Source organism: Nyctereutes procyonoides, unplaced genomic scaffold (assembly GCF_905146905.1).
Source record: "Nyctereutes procyonoides isolate TBG_1078 unplaced genomic scaffold, NYPRO_anot_genome, whole genome shotgun sequence".
NCBI lineage: Eukaryota > Metazoa > Chordata > Mammalia > Carnivora > Canidae > Nyctereutes > Nyctereutes procyonoides.
Genome location: NW_026575139.1, coordinates 2,317,653 through 2,336,179, shown reverse-complemented (window position 1 = coordinate 2,336,179; position 18,527 = coordinate 2,317,653). Strand labels below are relative to the sequence as shown.

Genomic DNA, 18,527 nt, shown 5'->3' with positions numbered 1-18,527 from the left:
ATTGAGAGCAGGTCAGCTCTGTTGCTCTCGTCCAGCTGAGGCTACTTTCTTCAGCTGTGCTCTGACTGGAATAGAGACAAACTCTTTGAATTCCAGAAGCCAAATAGAATATTTTGGCCACGTGTTCTAGTGGCTCATCTCCTTTCACTGTGTAAGATAAGTTTAGTGTTCTCTCATTCTCTCTAGCTGTCTTCCTTCCTATTTGAAAACACAACAATGTACTGACTCTAGAGTGCTGTCATTTGATATCTAATTACTGCCACACATCAGTGGCATTTTAAAAAATGTCTTATGTTACAGTGGCGTCTGGGTGGCTCAGTCGGTTAAGTATCCAATTCTTGGTTTTTGGCTCAGATCATAATCTTGCAGTCATAGGATCGAGCACGGCATTGGGCTCCTCACTCAATGTGGAGTCTGCTCTGGATTCTTTTTCCAGTGCCCCTCCATGCTTTTGCACATGTATACACATGCGTGCACTCTTTCTCTCTCAAATAATGTAAAATAAAATCTTAAATAAATAAATAAATAAATAATTTTGTATGTTACAGATTCAAATAGTTCACTGTTCCAGTTGAGTTTGAGTGATTGCAAAGTTAGCAGCTTGATGTGGTTTAAAACACAGTTCTAAGCTCAGTGAAATCTTGGGCTGGTCACCTCTGCTCCCTGAGCCTCAGTTTTTCAGTAGGATGGGGAAATGATTGCTGGGAAGTGGCAGGGCTGCTACACAATAGGGGATTTATAGTATTTCTTACTGAAAATGGGAGCTACTCTTCAGATTGCTTAGATTACAAAGCAACCTGAATCAGAAAATTTAAACATCAGCTCTGTGCTGTGCCAACATAAGCTCATGGATCGTCTCACTGTCAGGAAGATAGTAATATAGTAGTTAAGCAGCATGGGGGAACCTCTCACTGCCTTGGAATGGTTTGCAGTTCACCATTGTCACAACACTCTTAGGTCCTAGGATTCCTTCCCAAGCCCCTTTAAGAGGGAACTTAAAAAAAATATTTTCTAAGAATGCAAAATGAGTATCTTTTGCAGAAATAAAACATTTTGCCTTTTCTTCCATGTGGGATGTTGGTATAGGAATGCATATTTTATAAATATTTAACAGATTTAATTTAAAAAATAGGTCATTTGAATATGTCAGCATTTCAGTGTACTGAGATCTGATGTTAGACTGTGTGCAAACTGAATTTATCTAATGTGTATTCATAGTTTCTCCCTAATGAAGAAGTCAGTGCTCTTTTGGCCTGCACGATGCACCACAAACAGCCATCCAGATTATTTCTCGGGGTGGGAAGAGGCTTCACCTGAACATGGCATTCCACTCAACAACATGAAGAGTTGAAGAGGTGGCAGTTTAGTGGCTTATTAAGTTTGGTTTTTAAAAACCAAAAGAGGAGTCAATTTTCCATAGCAAACCATTTTTAAGTGACAGGCTGCCTTGGGGGAAGAAATGACTCGTGATAGCAGAAGCTGGTTGTTTCAGCTGGTCTTTGGCTCGCAGTGCTGGGCCGCAGGAGGGGATGCAGCAAGTCACCTCGGTCCTGCTTCCTCCCCCAGAGAGGGCATCTTCCCTGTTCCTTCAGGAAGTCTTTTTTTGGATTACAGTTAGCAGTTCCCCAGATTGTTGCTGTGAAAGTTCAGTGAACATATTTTAAACCTTCTGTGACTGGGCACCTCTTCCCATTCTGGAATGACCACCAGGTGGGCCCTTTGTCTTTTACACCTCATCTGCCTATATTCTGATGATGTCTGGCTCCTTGACCTTCCCTGCTCTCTCCCTGCAGGGAACTCTCGGCCCCTTCTCACATCCTGGCTGCTGCAGCCAGGTACCCAAGAGGAGCTCTGAGATGCAGGTGGTGGGTACTCAATTCCGGGGCCAGAGCCCAGCAGATGCATGCTAGCAAGTGACATACTGCTGATTTGTTTTTAGTAATGGGAAGGGGTCCAATGTGTCCGTGCAGGTGGGGGCATGTGCTGTGTGTCTGAGGAGGGAGGAATGGAAGCTAAGGGAGGGAAACTGCAATCTTGTTTTGGAAAATTACATTGAAAGGAAAACATGCCCTCGACTTGGTTTCTGCTGTTACCTTTCTCCAGGAAATTTAGGACAGAAAGAACGATCTGTTTTCCTTATTTATATTTCTTTGAAGGTGTAATGAATGATGAGAATTTTCAAAGCCTGTCTATGATAAGCAGCAAATCCTTATATATATGCAGAAGGAGAAATACAAGTTACAAAGAGGAGAGCCAACTTTCCCAAGTGCCTTTGAAGTGCCAGGCATTATGCTCGGGACTCTAGCCTGTAACTCCATTTTAATAAAACAGCTGTGCGAGCTAAACACATTGAGAAGGTAGGTCTGGAATCTGGGCCACACTGATCAGGGCTGGACTATTTGATTCCCACTTGGGCAAGAGTGGGCACCTGGAGTCACACAGTGATGGGATTTCAGCTCTAGCTTCCTCTCACAGCAGCCTAGCTCACTGGAAGGAGCGCAGGGGCTGGCATTGGGACTGGCTGGACTCCACTGTTTGCCTCTTGACAGCTGATTCTGTTTCCCTGTTTATAAAACGCAAGTGTCAGTAGTCCTCAGGGCACAGGTTTGTAACAAGAGCCAGAAGAACCAATGCGCGAAGGTGCTTTGTAAACTGTAAAGTGATGTACCAGTATTTGCTAACAGAGATTGTTTTCTTTCACAGATGGGTACCCAAGAAGGCATTAGTTGTTAGTCAGGATTTTGGTAAGCAGAAGGATCACACATTTGCTTTTATGTATGTCTGGCTATGGGACTTTTTCTTCCATTTTCAGAATTGTTTCGTTTTTGCAATAAATATTGCTGATACCATTTATATGCCAGGCCTTCTATTAGGTGTGGGAGATAGAGTGGTAAATAAGGCAGAAGAGTTTCTGTCCTTTTTGAAACACTGAAACTGTACGATAGATTCATATTTTTTTCCCCTACTGGGATAAGAGATTCCATACCTGATTGGCTCCTTACTACCCCGATACATATTTTAAAATCAGTGTTAGACTCTTTAAATACCGTTTGTGCCAATTATGCAGGTATTTTGGGTGTAGCTGAAGAAACCATGAGAAAGATGGCTTGTGTGGGTGTTTCACACAACCAGCCTGTTTTGTTTCTGCTTCAGGGCAGGTAGGTTGTACTGTAGAGTTGGTGTCTGTGTCATGCCTTATAGCTGATTGATTGATCAGAATGCTAAACTGTTCACCTGCATGTGTGGTATGGGCATGAAGATGTTTGAAAATTGCTGTTTGGTATTTTTGTCACTGGAACCAGGTTATTTTCCACCGTGGTAAAGAACATTTCGGTTAGGGATGCTTGGGTGGCTCAGTGGCTGAGCGTCTGCCTTTGGCTCAGGATGTGATCCTGGGGTCCAGAATCGAGTGCTACATTGGGCTCCCTGCAAGGAGCTGCTTCTCCCTCTGCCTGTGTCTCTGCCTCTCTGTGTGTGTCTCTCATGAATAAATAAATAAAATCTCTTAAAAAAAACACACACACACACACACATTTTGGTTGAATAGTATATTGAACTTTGTTCACAGAGTGAACATATCTCAGTGGACAGTCTCCTTTCTGTTTGCACCAGGATCAGAAAGCTTCAGCACTTCCCCAGGATGACCAGCTAGTGGTGGGCCAGCCCCAGACTGTGGGCTGCTCCCTTTGCTTGCACTGGAGACTCCAGGCCTGACTAGGTGGAAAGTCTCCCCCCCCCCCCCCCCCCGCCCAGACTAGAATGGTCTGTGTGATATGGTTTATTTTGGATCCCAAGTCTTAAAGAAGGACTCCAAATGTTCCCTTTCTTTCCAAGTAAGTGATCCTTTGTGGACCTGGAAGTAATTGCTTGCTCATTTTTGGCTCCTATTTTGGTTGTTTGAGATGTGGTCCAGAGGAATACTAATAGAAAGCATGGTATCAGTTCTTTTCTGATTTTCAAATGGCATAATGGAGACCTTTGATGTCACTAGGGCTGGTCCAACTATTTTTGATTAATTCACTCAGGCCTTCAGTGACTCAGCAGCCTCCTGACTTTTTTTGTTGTTTTTAAAAGGAGCTGGACTTTCACAGTATATGGAATACAGTTAACGTCAAAGCTAGTAAATGTAGCACTTAGTGATAGGCGCTCAGTGAAGGTCAAGTTAAAAAGCATGCTTCCCAGAGGTGAGAGTAGGAAGTCATGACATTTGTGCTGCCGTGAACAGAATTTGTTTGGAAACTGCATGAGGAAGGTATTCTAAGTGAGAGGAGTGTAAGGAAAGGCAAGAAAGAGAAAAGAGCACAGGCAGCGTGTGAACAAGTGCCTTTGGAGGAAATGCGTGTGAAGGAGAAGGGATGATGAGGTCCATATTAGGAAGGCCTGTGGGTGCAAGCTGAGGAATTCAGCCAGTGTTAGGGCACAGCCATGGAGGTTTTAAATGGAAGAGTGACCTAAGGCTTCATGAAGATGAATCTAGCATTATGTTGGATGTGGGTAGATATGGGTGGATGGACTCTTTTCTGACAAGTTCTATGCGACTGGTTCCCTCTGAAGTGATTCTCAGATGGGGAAGGAAAATATAAAATTTAGGGAAAATCCCACCTTATTACTGACACTGCCCTCCCCCTCATATATCATAATCTGACATGCATTTTCAAAAAGATGTGTTTCTGAGATATTTTCCGTATCACATCAGATGCTTCTAGGCATTCAGGAATGTCAAGTAGCAGGTTCACATGAAGGGGGCTTGGCACAAGCCCACATGTCTTCTCTGAGTTCTGCTAAGGGCTGTGCCAGGGTGCGGGGGCCCTGGCAGTATAAGCAGACCCATTGAGCCTGTGGGAGCTTTCCTTTTGCTGAGGCATTCTCCAGTAGGTCAGGTGGGGGCCTGGGGTGAAGAGTGAGCTGGAATAAGAGGACTTCTTTTGCAGACCTTTATGACATTTTTGTTTGTACTTATTGATCAAGGATTTTGATAACCAGCTTGTGTCTGTGGTAGGAATTTATAAATCATCATTTAAAATTTTTCTATTGAGAACAAGACACAGATTATTTGTAATCAGTAACTTCTTATGCAGAAACAAATGAGCATAAAATACAATTTAATCTTAACCCCTGAAAAATTTGGAATACTTGAGTTTCATTTGTTCAACAGACAGCACTTGTGACAGACCAGACACTGCTGGGGCTGAGTAACCAAATGTGATCTAACTCTTAACATTGGTAAAATTTTTTAAAAATACATTCCGCTATAAATTCGTGTTTAAGAATTCAGGTAATTAACAATAATTAGGATGCAGATGCATTAAAAAAAATTCCAAGTGATCTAACTCATCTATGCAGAATTCACCAGAAAGCTGAAACATAAAGGCTGATTTTGTGGAATAATACAGTGGTTATTGCTTAATAAAGAAGTTCTCCTTAAAGGAGTTTTATTGTAATTTTTTATAGTAATTATAATTTTATTGTAATTGATGATAATAGACATAAAACAATACTATAATCATATAAGCGATTAGATACTAAATTTTGTGGAACAAATTAAGGACTTGAGAATTGAGATAAAGGAGCCAACCCAAAGAACGGGGTTTGGGAAAAGCTTTTTGGAGGTGGGGCTTGAACCGCTGGATAAAATCCCCACCCCACCCCCCAGCAGTAGGGCCGCCCTCCCACAGAGGGCCTGCCCAGGGCTGGGACCTGGGCCCTGAAGGACTGAGTCCCTTCCCTGTCCCTCCTCAGAGGATGGCAGGCGAGTGGTATCAGTGCCCCCAAGGCAGGATATTTTGGGGGCGGACTGTGATGTGAGAGATGTGAATGTGAAGCCACTGGTGCCCAGCAAATGTTTCATTCCACAGGTGGAAGTCGGTGTCACTCCAGTGTAAGGGAAATTAGGAAGCTATGACAGGGACAGATTAACAATGGTAGCTGCCAGTCAGGTGAATCTGCACGCCCTGTGCTTTGTAGATCCATTCCTGGTGGGCCTCACCACTCCCTTGCTGTGGAGTACTTTGCCCGAGGCCACCTGTCTTCCCAGAGGGAAGACAGGCTTTGAACCTGGGCCTGCCTGGTTCCAAAGTCTGGGTTCTTTCTCCTGACCTCCTCTCCCTGGGAAGCCATCTAACAACCCCATGCAGAAGAGGCATGGCTGGTCAGGTGGTTATTACTGCTACTAAAAGGTGTGTAAATTCAGTGTCTGTGTTGGCACCCCTCCACCCCCAAAGAAGAGAGGAAGAGGAGGAAGAAGAAATAGGACAGCAACACATCAATAGGAAAAGAGATGGAGGGGCAGCCCCGGTGGCGCAGCGGTTTAGCGCCGCCTGCAGCCCAGGGCGTGATCCTGGAGACCTGGGATTGCGTCCCACGTCAGGCTCTCTGTGTGGTGCCTGCTTCTCCCTCTGCCTGTGTCTGTGCCTCTCTCTGTCTCTATGAATAAATAAAATAAAATCTATAAAAAAAAAGGAAAAGAGATCGAACTTGGTGATTGGTTGCAGAAGAAAGAGGACAAAATGGGTCAGAGATGACGGCATTGCTCGAGATGAAGGCAGGCACTGGTAACCAGACTTTCTCCCTCTGGTGTTGGGCTCCATATAGCTCAGTGACCTGTGGTGGAGTCCATGGGTTTCTCAGAAGTCGAATTTCTTACGGGCATATACCTAGCAGTCACATAGGGCTTCACAGTAGTTCGTGCTTGCTGTAGGGGCCATGTTGCTTGCTGTTCTAGTAAGGCTGGTGCCGTTGGGGGTTGGGGACAGGGAGTCACCCCAGATGAGAGAGATTCTGAGTGTTTCTTGGGCCTTGGTTTACTTTTGTGCCTCCTAGGGCAGTGCTTCTCACCAGTGTTGAAGGACCAATTGTTAAAATTTTCCATCTGTCTAGACTGCTACTTTATTAAAATAAAAAAAAAAGATACTGGGAAACAAAATGATAGAGGTGCACAATACAAATTCTAATTTTTATTATTGAGTCAACAGAAAGTTACTCTGTCCGATTGCCATAAAAGTTTCTAAATGCTTATTCTCATCTCTGTACTTAATCTTGCCTGTAGACTGGTGCAGACTGGTACACTGTGAGAGCCCTGGTCTGGGAAGAAAGTTGTTAAGCAGATTAGTAAGCAGGATGTTTTGGGACTATTTACATGATTTAAGAGTAAAAGTAGTCTTTCTATTGGCATTTAAAATACATGTGATCTAATTACAGATGACATCTTTTCAATAAAGTTCCTTATTAGGCAGGATATATAGTAAATATACCAAGAACTGAGCTAATGTAGTTACTGGGAGGGGTCTGGAAGTTTAACTCTACCCTAGTAACAATATTCAGGAAAATGGATGTGCTTAGTTCCTCTGTTGTTTCTGAAAACCATTGGATGTTCTTTTGCTCATTTAATTTATATTGTTTTCTCTGCTAATTTTTGTCTTGCCTTTGAATTGATTTTTATAGTTTTATGCATAATTTTAGATATGTTCTTTAAGGGGGAAATTCCCTAAGCAAACTTTAAAAAAATTCTCAGATATATGCTGGTGTAGAGATCATGTAATAATTGTACGTATTTCAGATTTGGTTTTTGTCTCTAGCTGCCAATGTCTTTTTCTAGTTTGGGCTCTTTTGACATTTACCAATACTTTCTCTGCTCTGAAATTATTTGCTAAAGGTCCCTTAGTCTAGCTGCTTTTTCCCTGCTTTCAGGACCCATCCTGGGAGCAGCTTCCCTCAGGTGGCCTGTCCCTGGCCTGGGGGAACGGGAGGGGGTGGAGGTGGCTTTCTCTGGTCCCTGAAGCTCCCTCATACCTCCTCAGGGCACAGCCTTCAGCCTGCCTCAGCACTTACTCCCTTCTGAACTGGCCCCATTTTGCCTTGTTGCAAAGTCAGGACTTCCCTGTGTTTTGTATCGTGCTTTATATTACACTTTTCAAGCCTCTTTCACGTATATATTCTCTTATTTCATCCTCCAGACAATCCCATGAGGTTGGTAGAACAGAGATTCTCATCTCCGTTTTAACCGAGGTGAGGCTGGGAGAGTGTCCGCATGGCATGTATCTTCATTCCTCAGCCCTGGGCTCTCAGAGATCCCGTTCCACTCGGGTCCACACTTCAAATGCTCGGGTTTGGAGTTTGCTCAAAGATGCCTGTGATTTTTGAGGTCCTCTTTTCTACTCAGTATTTGTGTTTGTTATTTGGAAAATGAAACAGAATCCTCGGCACAATGTCACAGGCCTCTTTGGGGGAAAGAAATTTTCAGAACCTAACTAGGGTTTGGTCAGCAGATAATGAGAGCCGTGGCCCACGGCCCCACGTGGTCGTGTCAGAGGATGGGCTCAGCAGCCTGGTTGTCTGCACCTGTGACTTCCCACTAAGAATGGAGGGTGGTGTCCTTAATTTCCACGTGAATCCAGCACATTAGATTGCACAGAACATTTCTCATGAAGAAAAAAGTCCTGCTTTAGGGATTTAGTGGGAGGCAGATTGAAAAATCACTTTTGGCCCAAGTCAGAAATATTTGCTTCTGACTTTGGGGTGTGTGGGTGTGTGTTCTCCCCATCCCCTTTATGGTCAAACAGACCTGGGTTCCACATCCAGTTGCTTATTTACTTAGGTAGGTATGGTGGCCGAGTTATTTAACCTCCCTAAACTTGTTTTCTCATCTGCAAAATGGGGGAACGTTCTCTACTTTGAGGGATCATTGTAAGGTTTAAAGATGATGCGTGTCACGCACTTTGGTGTGTGGCCTCAGTAAGTGAAGGTACCTGAAAGCTAATGCAGAAGAGGGACCGGGACCCACTAAGAAGGCACCTGCTTATAATTGGCTGCAGCAGTGGTTCTCAAATCTGGAGTGGGCATCGGAATCACCTGGAAGGCTTGCTAGGCCCACCCCTGTAGTTTCAGATTCATTTGATGTGGGGTGGGGCTTGAGAGTTTGTATTTCTGAGTTTCCAGGTGATGCTGCTGCTGCCACCAATGGTCTCGGGACCACACTTTGAGAACCCCTGGGCTACAGGTAACTCACCAGTGAGCATTTAGATGCCATAGATATATTTGCAAGCTGAGTTTTTATGTGGTTAGAGGTACTCTGTTAGAAATTGCTTGGAATGAATGCATTTTGCAAATACTGAATTAGTTATCTCAAGGAGTTTTCCTCCTGAAGTCCAGGAGCTTATGTTAAAGATATTTGAAGAATAAGTCATGGAGGTAACAGTTATATTATGAATAGTTTGACAATATCAAATTGGCTTATGTATGTGAAAGTGCTTTTACAAAATGCTGAAAACTGAAACAAAAATTTAAATACCTTTGTTTTTAAGATTGAACATCGTAATGGAGTATAAAATAGTGTAACTATTAGATTTCTCATCTCAATGTGCTGTTTACCGTATGTATTTTTCTCTTTCTCCTCCAGGCTGCTGACTTGAGTAAACCAATAGATAAAAGGATATACAAAGGAACACAGCCTACTTGTCATGACTTCAACCACCTAACAGCCACAGCAGAAAGTGTCTCTCTCCTAGTGGGCTTTTCCGCAGGCCAAGTCCAGCTTATAGATCCAATCAAAAAAGAAACTAGCAAACTATTTAATGAGGAAGTAAGTAGCACCCTGTCTTAGCTGTTAAGAATCCCTTTAAGAATTTATACGTTCTTACCAAGGGCAGTGGGCCTTATTTTACACGCCGAGCTAAAGCCCATTTTTCATTCTTTCACTGTCCTACCTAGTATTACCCGTTTAAATGTGGTGATTAACTTGTTGACATATCTATTCTTCCTTGGGGGAACTGTTTTGTGCAATTTTTATGGAGCGTGCTCAGCTGCCTTTAGCAGGTGCTTTAAAACTCTTTTATAATGGAGACAGGGACAAAACTGTCACTTGATATTTATAGCTTAAATAAGAAAATACAGAATTCTGGACCTTGTTCACATCACCAGAAAATTTCATGCAGATTGAAGAACTTGATAATATTTCCTTAGGCCACTTAAATTGTAGCTCAGTCTTTTGTGTCTCCATTTGACAGGTGTTTGGCTAAAGAGTAGCTTTCTTTCTCTTAGATATATTTGCTGTAACATCACCTTTGACATATTTGAAATGCTGGCATTTAAAGATGGATCACAGGACATAGCTTTTGCTAGTCTTATAGCATGTGTTTGATTTCTAGCGTCTCCAGTTTTGTTCTGGAAGGAGCCTGAGCTATGTGAGCTGTGTGTTCAGGAACATGTCAGAACTGTTAGATGTGGCACGTAACAGTTGCCACATAGATGGTGTATGGTAAAGCTGTCGGGGGTGCTTTTCGGCCGCAGAATTGCCATTTGTAGATTCAGTGTTCTCACTTCTCTGTTTCAGTGTGACTTTCTCAGCAAATGGAAAAGTTGTAAGGGGCTTGCCAGTTTAGAAGCCCAGGGCCCCAGGGTTGACTTGTGACCTCGATCCTGATGTGACAAGAGTCAGGTTACATAGGACCCCTCTCTTAGGAAGGACAAATGGTTTTTTGCTGTTTCCTGGTTTTGATGTTATAAGCTTGAAATAGAAGTGCATTATAGGTTCTGGTTTATAAGAAATAATTTTTGGGGGGCAATAATATTCAAGTTGACAGATTGCAGTTAAAATGTGGATTCTTTTGCAGTGTCCTGGCCCGCACTGTCCACACACAGCTGGTCCCCATCCACAATGCTTCTGTCTGGCATTGCCAATGGATTTGGTGAGATCTCTTGAACCAGGCCATCTCCTTTTCTAGTTTCAACTGGGTTGACAGGAAACAGAACTTGCCATGTGGATTGACAAAACTCTAGAAGAGAAGTATTTATCCCATTTTCTGTTAAAAATAAGTCTGAAGCAGAAAACTTTTATTTACCTAAATGTTTTATTAATAACATCTGAGGAAGTGATTTCCCGGTAGCTGAATGATTTTTTTCTCCCCTCCTGGTGGTGGTTGTGGGGGAGCAACCAGTCTTTGCATTGTCACCAGAAACTGAATTTGGAGTCATTGTGGGATTTTGTTTGTATTCAGGTAGGGGGCATGTTGTTGAGGAGGAAGGGCTATTGGCAAATGAGATCAGGAGGCTCCTCCCGCTGAGGATGGCACAGAATGCCACTTTGAGAACAAGAGGGGCTTGTGTGTCATCATGGGGGAGGCAGGAGTCTTGGGGCTCTGAGAGTGCTCAGATGCATCAGCCAGATCTGTCTCTTGCTCTGGACAGCAGTAGGGATTGCAGGCTAGGAAGCAGCTCCTCACTTGGTGATTCAAGCATGAGCGGTTTCATACTTGTCTTATATTTTATTTGAAAAATGTCTGTTCACCATACTAGGGCTATGTATGGTTAAATGCCAGCTTGGCACTTATAGCATGAGGCTTTCACAGTAAGGAAATTCTTTGGCTGTGTGGATACGATTTTCATCAGATTTTGGTCAGGATGTCTAAGAGCAAGGGTCATTAGAGGTTTGTTTCTCCAAGAGTGCCAGGAATGGTGGTGAAAGCCATCATCACGCCATGCTTTGCATTGGTATGAGAGTTAGAGGTTTCAGAGTGTTTAATATTTGTCCTTTTCATGGTCGGGTGGGTAGCTGTTACCATCCCACAGATGAGGAAATAGTCAAAGAGAAGGTAAGTGAATTGTCCAGGCAGGTAGTACATTGACTACAGAGGTGGAACTGAAATTACTTTCACAGACTGTAAGCCCCACCACATGTGGTCGCCAGATGGCTGGGCCTCTGTGTTCCTAGGAGCTCACAGTTCAGTAAGGCAGATGGATAGGGTACTGGGGCATGTTATCAGGGTGTCAGGAGCAAAGTGCCAGAGGATATGTGTTAACTGTATTCTTCAGTGTGTATCAAATACCATAAAGCAGAAGTTAAGTTTGATGAAGGAAGTCTGAGATTTCCAGAAGGTGACACTTAATCTGGGTCTTGAAAGATGCACAGGAATTGGGGAAGGGTGAGAGAGGCTCTCAGAGCTAAAGCAAACTGCTTGGTGTGCAGAGGAGTGTTGGGTGGCCAGGCATGACCATGGCAGCAGGTAGGCCTCAGAGAGGTGGGAAGTGGAGCCAGCGGGTGCGTCGGAACCAGACTCTAAATGCCCTGACATGCTGAGAGGCTTGGATCTGACACTGGAGGCTGTAAAGGTAGTTTTGGGCTTCTGATCAAGAGAGTGACTGTGTCAAGTGTGTCCTTTAGAGTGCTTGTCAGCGCTTATGGAGGGTGGGTCAGAATGGAGAGAGTAGCAGGGTGACAAGTGAGGAGGCTGGTGCCTGTACGTGTGAGAGCTGAGGGCTTGAACGAGAGCAGCGACCATGTCTCATCCAGGCAACAGACCTTGGTTACCTTCTGTGTGCCTACTCGAGCCTGCCCTGTAGATAACTGCTGAGAGAGGGGTAGATATGTAAACAGTAGCACCCCTCACACACGCTTGGGGCAAATGGTGACATGTGCCGGATGAGGAGGCAGAGACCGGGGGGGGGGGGGGGGGAGGCAGGGAGAGGCAAACGGGTGGTGGAGGACATTTATGAAGTAGTTGCTGTGCTCTAGCTGGAACCTCCCCTGAGGAGGCGGCCAGCCATGGAACAGCTTGAGATGGAGAGTTTCCCAGAAGGGAGAGCAGGTGAAGGCCTTGAGTAGGAAAGAAGCTGAGACCAGGAGAATGGAGAGGGGGCCATGGACCCGGGGAGGGTGGTGTACCAGGAGGCTGTGAGACCGGAGTGTGGTGCCACTTAGGGTGGCGCCCAGCTGTTGCCTCTTGGCTGAGGCGTGCGATTCCCACAGAAGGAAGCAGGAGCACAAGGTCAGGCTGGTGTTTTTGAAAATTCCCTGGCTACTGCTCAGAGATTGAATTGGAGAGAGGCATGAACACTGTTTCTGGCTGTCCCTTCCACACTGGGGAAGACTGAAGAAGGAGTAGGTTTGGGGAGTGGAGGGAAACTGTACTTGACAGGCTTCAAAGGCTAGTAGATGTTAGATACATGGACCTGGAGCCCAAAACCAGGGATGAAAATTCAGGAGTTCGGCATGTAAATAGTCATCACCTCCCTGAGATCAGACGAAAGATCTACGGAGAAAATATAGTGAGAGCAAAGAAGACTACCGGGCTCTTACTGTGCCCCCAACACTCTGGCCTGCTAGTCATGTGGCCTCCACAGGGCACTTTATTCCCTGCAACTTAAGGACTCAGCCTAGTGGCTCAGAGCACTTGAGCCTGGATGCCTCCCTGCTCCCACCCCCACCCCACCTGGAAAGAGCAGTGAGGACGGACATTGTTGAGCAAAGGTCTGAGAGCATAAACCCTTGGCTGTTCTGCACTTTGCAGACAGAGGGGAAGCCCACGGAGCACCTTCCATTCAGGGGTGGAAAGAAGGGCTCCTTGGAAGGGGAGATACCAGCAGTTTTGAAGGAGAAGCCAGTAGGTGTCCAGGACAGCCCAGGCAGAGAGTGCCTGTGTGTAAAGCTTGTGGCGGGGGGTGGGGGGGGTGGGGGGTGGGGGTGGCTGACTGCTTATCTCATTGGTCCCGAGTGCTTCTCTCGCCCGTCATACACATGTACACGTGCACACACACCCCAGTACCGATTTCCACTTTTGCCTCCCTTGTACGGGTTCTTGGCCCATGAAAATATGGCAGATGCTTGCGTGGCTTGATGGATGGATGGAATTAGAGTCCAGAAATCCACGACATTAAAGATAGATAGAAATATCTGGGAATTGAGTATATCTTAAACGGTGATTTTTTTGCCCCTCCAGTAACTAAAAAATTAAAAAAAATTTTTTTAATGCTTTATAGAAGTATAAAGAAGATGGGAAAACATCACCCACTCACTGTTTGCGTTATTGTCTTTGTAGTTTTTACTTTTTAAAATTTTTTTTTAAATTTATTTATTTATGATAGTCAGAGAGAGAGAGAGGCAGAGACACAGGCAGAGGGAGAAGCAGGCTCCATGTACCGGGAGCCCGATATGGGATTCGATCCCGGGTCTCCAGGATCGCGCCGTGGGCCAAAGGCAGGCGCCAAACCGCTGCGCCACTCAGGGATCCCCTAGTTTTTACTTTTTTAATGAGGTGAGACTGGTATGTTCACATGTTCCATCAGAGTTCCTGTGACCTCCTCCTCCTGGTCTGGCCAGCAGAGTGAGAGAGGTGAGCCCTGCTCGCTTCATGCCCCACTGCCCAGGTGTCCTTGTCATGCTGCGGAGCCTGGCTGTCTGTCGTACTTGTTCAGTCCAGAAGGAAGGAAGTACCTGGTCCTTTCCAGCCTCCCTGGGGGTGATGCCCACAGGTCCCCTGAGTGTCTGCTTTCTCTAGTGGATCCAGGGTATGTCTACAGCATTCTATATGTACTGTGTCCAGGGGCCTCTGCTGGGTGTATGTGGGCACATCCCATGAGCTCCCAGCCCAGGGAGCACACCTTCACTTTGCAAGCTCCCTAGGAAGGAGAGCCCCCGCCAGCCGGTCAGCTGCCTTGTGTGAAGGACCTCGTGTGAGGAGCTCACTGTTTACCACCAGGGGTTCTGGAGTACTGGGGAGGGGAAATTATAAAGGGACAGTTTCTAGATGATGAATTCAGACTTATTATTTGTAGAAATTCTCATTATTTCTGGGTTGTATCCATAGAATAGTAACTTCAAAGACTTTCAAGTATGTTTTGATTGTTGGGTAAGATGTAAAATCTAAGATGTACTTGTCGTTGTGGCTGCTTTCATTACTGACAGGTAAGGAGACCCTCTGCTCTTGACTCTGTTCCCTCTGGTGGGTTGCAAGCCTGGGGCCATCACACTGGATGGGTCCTCATCTGATGTCTTGAAGGGCCCCAGGCTGCATCTTTCCTCTCCTTCCTGGTGCTCAGAGCCCTCGGGCGGAAGAGCCAGGCCCAGCTTTGTCATCCTCTGTCCAGTTCTGGGATAAAAGAGTGGTTATTGGCATTTTGTTAGTTTTTTGTTGTTGCTTTTTTAATCAAAGGAAGGAAAGGAGCATGTAACGCTGGACTCCTTAAAGTTTTAGCATTGTAAAATGGCATTTGATCTTCTTTTACGTGGCTTTGAAATACTCTTTCCTCATACTTAAGGGAAGCAGCTCTCTTTAAATGCGTTTATATAAGCAAAGACCTTGGTCACCAGTTTTGTCTGTGGTTACATTATGGCTCCCCCCACCCCCTAGCTGTGGTTTTGAATTGTTTGCTTTAGTATTTTTGTTACAAAATAATACCTGCATTACAAAATGCATTCCCACTGCTCCCCAGATAATTTTTTGCTGCTTGTCATGTTGGTAGTAGTAGATTCTACAAAAAATAAAAAGACAAGTAAGGGGCGCCTGCGTGGCTCAGTCATTTGAGCATCCGAGTTGGTTTTGGCTCAGGTCACGATCTCCTGGTTTTAAGTTCAAGCCCCGGGTTGAGCTCTGTGCTCAGCAGAGAGTCTGCTTGAGATTCTCTCTCCCTGTCACTCCTTCCCCCAAAATAAAAAGTAAACAAGACAACTAAGTGCTTTAGAAAGTTTCATCTTAGCAGTGACACTTTAACATGATTATAGATTTATTTTTATTCTTCCTTCCTTTTAACTAGTTTATTTTTTTTCAAAGATGGATTGATGAGAGAGAGAGAGAGAGAGAGAGAGAGAGGCGCAGAGACACAGGCAGAGGGAGAAGCAGGCTCCATGCCGGAGCCTGACGTGGGAGTCGATCCCGGGACTCCAGGATCACGCCCTGGGCCAAAGGCAGGCGCTAAACCGCTGAGCCACCCAGGGATTCCCCTAACTAGTTTATTATAGTTAGAAAAATCTTGTCTCAATGCCATTAGTGATGGTAGTTTTAATGTTAGATTTTTACCGGATCTGTATCAGCAAAGGGACAGTTTCTTTGAAATTCGAGTGGGGATTGTGTGGGGCTGCTGGTGTACATTAGTGAGAGGCCCAGTGGGTGTGGGAGCCCATTTCCATGACATGCAGAGATGGCAGACCGGATCTCCAGAGTTTGTGTTTGGTTTTTACAAAAGTGATTATAGAAATTGGCTCGGAGCATTTTGGAATTTGACTCTTTAATGGAAGCCCAGTGGCTGAGCCAGGTGACCTCACAGAGAGTATTTTAGCTACTGAACCTCCTCAGCTGCCTCCCTGCCCTTTCCCCCTCCCAGAACACTGGCCCGGCTCCATCCCCCTTTTGGTGCTCCCCTCCACCAGTAGGGTATCCCCTCAGCTTTCTTCTCCTGCCCTCCCTCTTCAGATTTGCTCCTCAGCTCTCCTAAGGAAGCCTCCCTGCTCCTGTTTCGCCTGCTTGGGCCCTGCTGGGGTCACTGACCCCTTGAGACCCTCACATCCTGGTGTGTAGACTGAGGCAACCTAGGAGAAGGGGAGGGCAGCTTGATGCCTCTGAGCTCCTGGCCTGTAGAGGCCACTCAGCATTAGCTCCTTCCTCTCCTCATGAGGCGCTGGGGTTTTCCTTGGATTTTCCTTCGGCCTGGCTGATTTTTGTCCTGCTCCCTGTGAGTGGAGGGTCACAGTGTCCTTTTCTTCTATGCTGTCCCTTCCTTGGGGGTCTTAGGAGGTCACAGATCTGGCTCTCACTATTCTCAGCTGGTTCCCCGTCTCCTGGATGAGGACACTTGGATTTCTCCCCAGCATAATCCCACCCCCAGACTTCTCTGTGTGTGGCAGTCCTTCAGTCCCAGGCCCAGAAGAATTCACATGCCCTTCCCCACCCCCACCTCCTACTCCCCACCTCATCGTTGTGAAGAGCCCATCTTGCCATGGTCAAGTTCGAGACCTTTCTGTCCACACATGATTGTCACAGCCTCTTAACTGGTGGCTGCCCCACCTGCCCCACCTCCATCCATTCTGTACCTTCTGCCGGAGGGATTCTCTCTTCATTCTGTCACTCCCCCGCACCTCCCCCAGGAGCCTGAACTCCCTGACTGTGCAGCCACACCACCAGTAGAAATACAGCATGAGCCACACATGCAATCTTAAATTTTCTAACAGCACATTAAATAAGCAAAAAAATGGGTGAAATTAAGATTGTTTTCTCTCTATAACCAAAATATTGTTTCAACATATACGTAGTATGAAATTATGAATGAGATTGCTTCCATACTTTTTCATATCTTTAGACTCCAGTGTATATTTTACACAGAAAGCACATCTTACTTCAGGCACATTTCAAGTACCCAGGGCTGTGCGATTGGATGGCCTAGGGCTTCAGGGTCACAGCCCAAAGTCCCCTTAGCCTGAGACTTTGCTGTCCTGAACCCCAGCTCACAATTCCAGGCCTAATTCCCTGCCTCCTCTTAGGCGCTCCATCCAGAACAGGTGCTGTGCACATCCCCCACATCCCCTGTCTGCTCAGACGGCTCTGTCTTGAGCTGCTCTCCAGCACAGCCCTTCCCACCCCAGCGCTGCTCAGGAGCTCCTCAGAGGGGCCAGGGTTCTGCTGAGGTAGTTTTATCACTGTGCTCATCCAGCTCAGGGCGCCATTAATGGTACTGGGTATTCAAGCCTAACGGGGTCATCCCGTTATTTAACGAGGAGCACTGAGATTCTTTACTTTTTTACTAGACATATTAGACATATTCAGCAACAGAAATATACCTTTATGGTGTAGAAACTGGGCTTTGTTCTTTATATTTATTGAATAAAATGTTCCAGGTATTTGTTTCTTAATTAGAAAGACAAGAGTGAAATGCTTTCTTTTCTCTTCCTTTTTTGTTAAACCCAAACCAAATAATAACCAGAGTCGTTTAAATTCCGTGAATCTCTCCTAGCTGCCCTGGAGTTGTGCCTCCTGCCCTGGCTCAGGGTCCGAGGCAAGCCTGTGTCCTGTTGCTGAGAACCGATGTGAGCGGGCCTGGCCTCGGTCCGTGTTTGTCGAGGTGTAGGACGGGGCAGCGCCCCTGGCCCAGTCTTCCCTCTGCTCTGGCTCCCTTCTTTCAGTGTGATGGCCATTGCTGGGTTTGCTCCCGCCTCAGCACCTCGCAGCTGTGGTTCCCTCTGTGCTCGCCACATGCTCTCGGCCTACCTCTGTGTGCTTTCAGCCTTAGCCCGCCCTCGCCGCTGGAGGAGTCTTGCTAGGCCCTCCTGCCTGAGATGGAAGGTGCTCCAGCCTCCTCCCCATCAGCACTGGGTCTCCTCCCTCTGGTTTGTTTTTCTCCGCAGCTCTCGTCACCCTCAGATCTTGCAGGTTTTACTGTCCTCTCCTCCCACTTGGACATGAATGCCTGTCTGTTTTAATCAGAGCTATTTCAGCACCTGGCATGAATGCATTGATAAAGAATGAAGGAATGATGAGCAAGCGTGCGGGTGAGTGAGTGGGGCTGCCGGCAGGTTTCTTGGCTCTCCGAACCTCTGTTTCCTGGTAGTAATGCAGTGATCATATTGACCTTCCTATGGGGAAGCGGGTGCTTTTACATTGCTGATGAGAATACAGTGTTCTGTCCTCTGTGGGAGGTTATTTGGCAATGTCTATAAAAATTATAGATGTATATACGTTTCGACCCAGCTATGTTATTGGGAATTCATCCTGTGGATGTTCTCATACACACGAAAACTGCTATGTGTGCAAGGTCATTCGTTGCCATGT

General features: G+C 45.8%; 1 protein-coding gene across 14 annotated transcripts in view; it reads left to right on the top strand.

Moving 5' to 3' along the window:
• Window positions 1-18,527, top strand: part of WDR20 (WD repeat domain 20) — a 63,334-nt gene that overhangs the window by 31,586 nt on the left and 13,221 nt on the right. For 5 of the 14 annotated variants that reach the window (XM_055304353.1, XM_055304348.1, XM_055304360.1 and 2 more), the window contains exon 2: window positions 9,395-9,577. The exons of 3 other annotated variants lie outside the window; for them this stretch is intronic. In XM_055304353.1, coding sequence (XP_055160328.1) covers window positions 9,395-9,577 — 183 coding nt within the window. Of the gene's footprint in view, window positions 1-2,156; window positions 2,358-7,952; window positions 8,005-8,934; window positions 8,996-9,394; window positions 9,578-18,527 lie in introns of those variants that run through there. 6 more of the 14 variants (XR_008661703.1, XM_055304349.1, XM_055304356.1 and 3 more) reach the window with 6 other exon arrangements.